The sequence below is a fragment of the Magnolia sinica genome, chromosome 16 (genome assembly GCF_029962835.1).
Source record: "Magnolia sinica isolate HGM2019 chromosome 16, MsV1, whole genome shotgun sequence".
Classification (NCBI taxonomy): Eukaryota; Viridiplantae; Streptophyta; class Magnoliopsida; order Magnoliales; family Magnoliaceae; genus Magnolia; species Magnolia sinica.
The window spans coordinates 63,195,475-63,204,512 of record NC_080588.1 but is presented as its reverse complement, the minus strand read 5'-3'; the positions used below and the strand labels follow the sequence as shown (position 1 = coordinate 63,204,512).

At 43.9% G+C, this 9,038-nt stretch overlaps 1 protein-coding gene across 1 annotated transcript; it reads left to right on the top strand.

The window, feature by feature from the left end:
- Positions 1 to 2,708: 2,708 nt before the first annotated feature.
- LOC131229601 (flavonoid 3'-monooxygenase CYP75B137-like) lies at positions 2,709 to 7,692 on the top strand. Its single transcript, XM_058225597.1, has 2 exons — positions 2,709 to 3,746; positions 6,957 to 7,692. Exons 1-2 carry the CDS (start codon positions 2,754 to 2,756, stop codon positions 7,581 to 7,583), a joined length of 1,620 nt encoding a protein of 539 aa, XP_058081580.1. The 5' UTR covers positions 2,709 to 2,753; the 3' UTR covers positions 7,584 to 7,692.
- Positions 7,693 to 9,038: the final 1,346 nt, after the last annotated feature.

Here is a 9,038-nt window from a genome sequence, read left to right as displayed (position 1 = left end):
TTTTTACGGATCATTTTAAGGCTTGATACAAAATATTAGAGAGACAAAAATCTCAGGTGGACCACACCAAAGGAAAACAATAATGATTGAATATCCTCTATTAAAATCCTCCTCAGGCTTTGGGTCGGGTCTGGTCGGTTCAGGCTGGATCCTTTGGGTTCAGGTATCCGGGTCAGATCAGTCCGGATCGACCTCTATCCGGACCCGACCCGAAATACGATCGGATTTGGGTTAACAGACTTGATCAGGTTGATCTAAGCCGTCGGTTCTGTTTGGAACGGTACCGAGTCAGGTCGGATCGGGTCGGATCCACCGGATCGGGTCCAAAATGCCCACCTTTAGCCCCAAGATGTTTCAATGGTAGGATTCAATACCCACTGTTTCATGTTGTTTGGCCCACTGGAACTTGGTATCAACGTCATTTTTAGTCCATGCCATAAATGGATAGGGTGGATTTTTACAAAGGCCCGTGAATGTTTCAACGGCTAATTCCCACTTTTTCATGTTCGTTTCACTTACTTATCTCTGGATCCGCGAATTTGTCATAAACATCACGGTAGTCCTCACCTATAGTCGAGCAACCCTTCTACTTTAGATTTAAATGCCCATTTATACCTCTTGCACATTTATTCACGTTTATTGCCATGCTAACTTAACCGGACTGTACATGAGGCCACGTTGATGTCTATGAGAAATCCATCCCTTGCATCTGTTTTTACAGCTCATCTTAGGACATGGCTCAAAATTGAGGCAAATCAGATGTTAAAAATGCAACCGATGATGGCCCCAGGATGTTTCAATAGTGGCCATTCAATCCGGGGTTTCTTGTTGTGTGTCCCGCTTGAGCTTCCTATCTGTCTCATTTGTGGGCCCATGCCCTAAAATGAGCTAGAAAAACAGATGAATGGAGTTGAGTTGTCATACAAATCCTATGGCCCCATGAATTTTAAAATGGTGGGCATTCAATCCTTGTACATTTTTTTTTTTTTTTGGGTTCATTTCTTCTGATTGAGCTTTGTATCAGCCTCACTTTTGAGCCTAACCACTAAAATCAGATGGGAAATCCAACGGAGGAGGTGGATTTGTCATCTTTGAGCGCATGCCCTAAAATTATGCCATGCACCAGTTGGACTTTCCTTTCCGAGCATTCTACCAGCGGCGGGGGAAAATATTGAAGAGATTGTCTGAATTTAGCAGCGTAGAACAGGACATCGACGTGTGTACGTTGACATGAAAAGGTTCTGTATCGGCCTCACGGTGATGTATATGTTATCTTTGTACTGCCCATCCATTTTTCCATATCATTTTAGGGGATTAGGCCAAAATCAGACCAATCCAAGGCAAAAGTGGACCGCACCACAGAAACAATGGAGATTAAACGCCAAACATTGGAAATTTCTTAGATGCCAGGAAAGTTTTAAATCAAGCTAATATTTGAGTTTTCTAAGGTTGGACAGCAAATAAACATCATGGCGGCCATAGGTAGGTTTTAACCGTGGGCATCATTGTCCCCGCTGCTTTCTACGGTGAAATTTTGATCAAACTCATTTTTAGGCTCATGCCTTCAAATGATCCGGAAAAATGGATGGATGATGTGAATATAACACATATGTAATAATGGCCCCGTGTAACTTTGCCTCGTGAACATCCAGTATAACACTTACTGATAAGTTTATCTTGTCTTATCCGGTAGTGGCCTTATAAAGAAAAAGTTAAAGAACCAAAAAATAAAAAATTTAAAAATAAAAAGTTTAAACCAAAGGCTCTGGTAACATAGCGGAAAAGGCAGGCGCGGTATAGAAAAATCTTATATATATATATATATATATATTTGGAGGCATGTTCACCTATGCACCTACGTACGTACGCACCTTTGCACACGTGATATGGGTGTCGACTCCGAACCGTCCATAAGATGTGGAATCCCATTAAACCTTAGGGGGTGAATTTTCACTCTGATCAAAGATTCTAGTAGGCCATGGTAAAGAGAAATTCAAATCAAGGGAAGAAACTATTTGCACTTTTCATTGCCCACCAAAGTTTTGGTTCAAAGTAAAAATTAATACCATGAGATTCCATGACATTCACGTATCATCGTTATTCGTGATGCATCATTTATCTTTTGTTTCTAAATTTAATATTGGAAAGAGAGAAGATATATATATATATATATATATATATATATATATATATATATATATATATATATATATATATATATATTACGGGTCAAGACCTACCCTAGGCTAGGCCCGTGACAGAGAGGGAGGCGGATTGCCACCTGCAGTTCCGTGGGCCAGTCCAATGTGATGTACCGGTTTATCCACTCTGTCCATCCGTCCTCTCGGATTATTTTAAAATAAGTCGCACAATGAGTAAGATCCAACGCGACAAAGCATTAAATGCCACTTGAAATAAATGTAAGAGTCATTGGTGGTGTCGTCCACTTGAACGTTGGGTCTATCTCAATTTTTAGATTATACCTTAAAATGATCCGAGAGGAGGAATGGACGGCATCGATAAACTCACAGTGGGCCCACCCACAGAACTGCCAGCTCGAGACGGACGGGGGTAGGACGCAATCGGCGTCCGAGAGAGAGAGAGATATACGGAGATAATAGTCGTGGCTGCTCTCTATCTTACCAGTGTGGGAATGTCACCGGTTAACACATCGCTACACAAGTACAAAACTAAAATATGGTGAACTGGCATCATAAAGATCGACCCCTATAAAAGACCTCACAAGCATAACGATGCTTCCATGTCTTGACCTTGAGTTCAGCTTCAATATTGTTAACACCATGATTCAAGATCTTGCTCATCAGATAATTTCATGGTGGCTACAAGATATCAACGGTCCCAAAACATCATTAGCATTTTCCTTTACCCTTTGTCTGATCTCTTGGTGCACATGGGTTCTGATCAAGAGATCGCGTAATGGGTCACCTCCTCTACCACCTGGCCCACGAGGTCTACCGTTGATTGGCAGCCTCCCATTTCTGGAGTCCGATCTACACCGTTACTTTCTCAAATTAGCCCAGACCTATGGCCCGATTATAAAGGTACGGCTAGGCAGCAAGCTATGTATCATATTGAGCTCATCAAGCATAGCTAAAGAGGCTCTCAAGGACCACGACACCATCTTCGCCAACCACTACGTCCCCATAGCAATGTCAGAGCTTACGTACGGTGGGATTGAAATCGTGTTTAGTCCCTACGGCCCAAATTGGCGGACGATGCGCAAGGTGTGCGCACGAGAGATGATGAGCTCTAAGGTGCTTGACTCGTACTATGGCTTACGTAGACTCGAGGTACGCCAGATGGTGCGTGATGTGCGTACTCTAGCAGGCACTACAGTTAATATAGGCGAGCTAGCGTTTCAACTAGCGCTGAATGTGGTGATGAACATGATTTGGGGTGGTACGCTTGATGGGGAGGGTAGGCGTAAGGTGGGTCTTGAGTTTCAACGAGTTATCAATGAGGCTGTCGAGTTAGTGAGTGAGCCCAACCTCTCTGATTTTTTTCCTATATTATCGAGGTTTGATGTACAAGGAGTGGTGGGCCGTATGAAGAAGCTCACATCATGGATGGATAAGATCTTCGAATCGGTTATAGATCAACGGTTGAAAATGGATAGAGAGGGAGGGAAGGAAAGCAAGGACTTTTTGCAGTTGCTTTTACAGCTTAAGGAGGAAGGAGACACTAAAACGCCCTTGACTCTGACCAACATCAAGGCCATTTTTGTGGTAAGTACTTTTCTCTTGTATCAAAACATTTCTAAGCTTATTAGCCGTCCATTTGTCTCATACACTCTGACCCACCAAAGGTCCGGCCTGAATTTTGGGCAGGGCACTTGTGCAGTAGAGTACACATGGTGGATAGAACGGACGTTCCATACATAGGCCACGTAAGCAAAAGGGGAGGTCCCCCTCAAGGGTGGGTGCATATGGAACATCCCTTCTTACTATGGAAACGGATTGGCTACTCCCCCTGCCACCAGCCACGGGGCTGGTGGTCGGTGCTCTGTGGGCCCCTACATGATGTATGTGTTTCATCCGTTCCGTTCAGACATTTTTACAGATAATTTTAGGCTTGATGCAAAAAATTAGAGGGATATAAACCCCAGGTGGACCACACCATAGGAAAACAATATTGATTGGATATCCACCATTAAAATCCTCCTAAGGCCTAATGTACTGTTTATTTGACATCCAATGTGTTGAGTAGGTCATACAGACACATATGACCTAATCAACACATTGCTTTCTTTAATGGTTGATCTTTGTTTTGGTTTCATACCCTAAAATGATCTGGAAAATTAGATGGACGGCATGGATGAAACACATACATCATGGTGGGGCCCACATATCACCGACCACCAGCCATTGGCTGGTGGCAAGGGGAGTAGCCAATCCGTTTCCTCTTACCATTAGGGTTGTACACGAACCGGGCTAGCTCGGTTAACTCGCTCGACTCGGCTCGATGGAACTGAGTTCGGGTCGGGATGGGCCATTTTCTTCAGCCCGAAAGTGAGTTCGTGCCGAGTTCGAATAAGTCCCAGTTTGGCCCGACCTGGCCCGAAACCCGACTCGACCTGGCCCGACTCGGTCAAGTAGTGTGTGTGTTTGTGTGTGTGTGTGTGTGTGTGTGTGTGTGTGTGTGTGTGTATTCAAAACCTTACCAGTCCCTTTTCCCTTTACCCTTCTGGGATAGTCCACCGCCCATCTTTGAAGTGACAGTGACTCATCCACCTTACAGACGTATAACTTGAACAGCCTAGATTCATCCAAATACAAAAAGGAATACTCGAGGGCCTTGTAATAGGACGCGGATTACTTGCCAAATCCCTTCCCATGAACTTGCTATAAGGTTCAAAAGTGGCTCGAACTTGCCCGATTGCTTACCGGGTTGGGTTCGGGCTGTACATGTTGGCCCAGTAACCGGGCCAGGATAGGTTCGGGCTGGGTGTGGCTGGTGACCGGGCTGGGCCGAGTTGAGCCCAGTTCGACTTGGATTGACTCGTGTACACCCCTACTTACCATACATCTCTCTCTCTCTCTCTCTCTCTCTCTCTCTAAGGTGGCTATGGCAACACGCCCTATTGAGCCACATCTTGGCCAGTGGACCAGTCCTAGGTGGCTGGTGGTCGGTGCTCTGTGGGCCCCACCATGATGTATTTATTTCATCCATTCCTTTCATCAAATTTGACAAATTATTTTAGGGCTTGAACCCAAAAATGAGGGATATAAATCTCAAGTAGACCACATCAAAGGAAGACAATAGTGATTGGATATCCACCATTAAAATCCTCCTAAGGCCCATTGTACTATTTATTTGACATCCAATCTGTTGATTAGGTCATACAGACCCAGATGAAGGGAAACAACAAATATCAGCATGATCCAAAACTTTTATGGCCCCCAAAATTTTTTTAATGGTCAAAATTCATTCAACGCTGTTTCCTGTAATGTGGTCCACTTGAGATTGGGATATATCTCATTTTTGTTCTCAAACCATAAAATATTCTATAAAAATAGATGGACGGCATGGATGAAACACATACATCATGGTGGGGCCCACAGAACACTGAACATCAGCCATTGGCAGGTGGCAGGGGGAGTAGCCAATCCGTTCCCGAAATTTAGGCCGAGCCAAAGCTGGGGCCAATGATAAACAGCCGCTTGGCTTTTTGTTTGGGCGCGGTTCGGTGGATCCCAGGATCCACCGAGGTGCTTGGAACCCTTGGCTGTGTGGCCCACCTTGATGTATGTGGCTATATCAATGCCGTCCATCTGTATTGAAATCTCATTTTACGGTATGATTCAAAAAACGAAGCATATCCAAATCTCAGATGGACCATAGTAGAGGAAACTGTAGTAATTGACCATTAAAAGCTTCTTGTGGTCCAGCAAAGGTTTGGATCAAGATGATTTTGTATGGTCTCTTCATATAGGTCATTGTGACCTAATCAACAGGTTGGATGGCAAATGAAATTTTCGGTGGACTCCAAGAAGTTTTTAATGGTGGGGATTCAATCATTCTTGTTTCTTGTGGTGTGGTCCACCTAGGATTTGGACATGCTTCATTTTTAGTATAAATCCCTAAAATGATCTTTGAAAATGGTTAGACAGTGTGGATTTAAGGCACATACGTCACTGTGAGCCCCACAGACAGGGATCCCACCTACCTCGGTGGATCCGGTAGATCCGGTGAAACTAGAATAGGTTAGAGCCATCTGATCCGGTAGACCCGGTGAAACTAGAATAGGTTAGAGCCATCTTCCCCAGTACACGTATAGAGCCATCCATCCAGTTGTCCCTGTATATGGATGGTTGGTAAATAGTTCAAAATACACAAATCGGAACGAATCCTGCCATATAATGACTGGTCTCCAAAGCAACGATGGAAAATAAAAAATTTTAAACATTCGATGTTTGGTCCAGGAAAGCAAAGGGAACTGATGGCTTAGGATAGTCCATAAGATTGATTTTGGAAACATGGGCCACTGATAACAGTTCCCAACAGATCGATGGTCCTGATTTAAATGTTGCCCTACCACGTGATCTGTAGATTGATAGCTTTAACATCCTCCAGTTCCACCGGGTCAGCAAGAGTACTACTGCATGTAGATTGTGCACATTAATTTTACATCTTGCTGGTATATGATGATGGCCACACGTGTATGTCCTCGAAGTAGGTAAGAAATCACACGTGGCTTATATAGATGAGATCTGGACCGTTCAAGGCCGGCCCAATTGATTAAGGGTGACCATGGACTAATCCGATTTTGATACCACTAAGTCACCCTCGACTTGAATGATTCGTGACTCAACTCCAAAAAAAACAAGTTGAGCAGAATCACCGAGTCATTTAACCATGATCCTAGTAGCCCAATGGGGCAACTTAGACCACTGCCAGCTCTATGCTTGACAAATCAACTTTCATTCTGTCAACAGGACCTGGTGATAGCTGGTACAGACACCACATCGACTACAATAGAGTGGGCCATGGCTGAGATGCTGCAGAATCCAGAGATAATGAGAAAAGTTCAAGAGGAATTAGAACAAGTGGTAGGAATGGACCAAATGGTAGAAGAGTCACATGTACCAAAGCTCCCCTATTTGGACGCAGTCATTAAGGAAGCCCTACGTTTACACCCTCCACTTGTGTTCTTGGTCCCTCGGTATCCAAGCCAAACATGCACTATTAGTGGTTATACAGTCCCAAAAGGCACCCAAATCATAATTAACGCATGGGCTATACATAGGGACCCTGAAGCTTGGGACAACCCCCTGGAGTTTTGTCCGGAGAGGTTCTATAATTCCACGAGCAAATGGGATTACAATGGCAATGATTTCCGTTACCTTCCCTTTGGTTCAGGAAGGAGGATTTGTGTAGGACTTCCCCTGGCGGAGAGGATGCTAACTTATGAGTTAGCTTCTCTTTTGCACTCATTCGATTGGAGATTGCCAGACGATGCGAAGCTTGATCTTTCGGAGAAGTTTGCTCTTATTCTGAAGAAAGCGACACCGCTTATCGCTATTCCCACACCAAGATTGGCAAATCCAGAGCTCTACTCTTGAAATAAGTCCAGTTTGGATTATGTAATTATATTATTTTCCATGTAAGTATTGTTCACCTTATATTGTACTTTACTTATGCTAAGGTAGTAAACAATGGGCATTCTAAGAAGGATACCGCGGGCAAGGAGGAGAAATGTTTCCATACATGTGTCCCCAACTCGCCCCTTGCAAAAAGGTGGTCAATCGACTACTCATCTCGACTCCTATCTAAGCTGCAGCAATCACAGCTCGAAGCCAGGCAAGCTCCTCTTTGCTTTGTACTAATCTCAATTGGACCACACCATAGAGGATCTTCCACATGAATACAACAATCTTGGAGGGCATCTTGACATGCCAAACCCACTTGGCCCACGACCTTATGTAATTCCTTCTCTTTCAAGAGATTTCTTGCATGTTGGGAATAATCTGTGTTGGGCCCACTCAATAAATGAATTAGAACTTACCATTGCTTGAGAGAGAAGCCATGCATGGTTGGTGGAAGTATGAATTTTTCGAAAAAAAAAATTCATATTACCATATCCTAATGGGCCAGGCTGGGCTGAAGGGCTATTGCATGTAGTCCAAGTCCAGCCTGTTTAAAATTTTGGTTTAAAGTTTTAAGCTCAAGCCAGCCTTTGGGCGTAATATTCCAGCCCAAGCCCAGATGTTGGCGACCAAGCCCAAAAGCCCAATGGGCTAGACTGGTCCATTGGCCTTTGATAGCCCTAGAGTCAGGATGTTCACACGTAACTCGGTCTTACACGTGTGCCATGTAAGTTTATTTTTATACGAGTACTGCCTCATAAGTTTATTTTTATACGAGTACTGCCTCATAAGTTCCGGTGTACGTTTTTGCTGTCCACTTATCAAAAAAGAGAGACAATCACATAGCGGCTGTATCATAGGTTATAATACAGCTATCTTTTTCCACCAATGTATCAATTGTTAGACAATCCAGTCCATGCAAAAGGTGGGCCACACCATAACTATATCACCTGATATAAGAATGAGACAGATCCAGTGAATGTACCATTGCATGCATCATACCATTTGTTGTTATTGATTTTGATGTTATGTCCTGATTGATCAGATGAACTGCCTCAGTTTCATTTCAACCCATCATCATGGTGTGGCCCACCATTTTCTCAGGCTTTGAGTCAGGTATTATGGGCCCACATCGTACGTGTGGTACATCCAATCGGACCAACAACTGCATCCCACTATCATGGTAGACGAACCAAAATCAGAAGCGGATTGGCTGGTGTACCACGCATCACTGATGTGGCTGATGCGTTGACGTCAGCAAGTTCTGTGGGTCCCATCATGAGGTATGAGTTATATCCAAACCGTCCGTCCACTTTGTGAGCTGCTATTAAGGCTCGAGCATAAAAACAAGACAGATCCATAAATCAAGTGGACCACACTGTAAAAAGCAGTGGAGGATTGAATGCTTGCCATTGAAATCCTTTTGGGGTC

Bases quoted from the DNA above. Each gene is read 5' to 3' on its own strand.
- LOC131229601 (XM_058225597.1), top strand. From the start codon at position 2,754: ATGCTTCCATGTCTTGACCTTGAGTTCAGCTTCAATATTGTTAACACC. The intron at 3,747-6,956 runs GTAAGTACTTTT...TTCTGTCAACAG, and splicing joins ACATCAAGGCCATTTTTGTG to GACCTGGTGATAGCTGGTAC.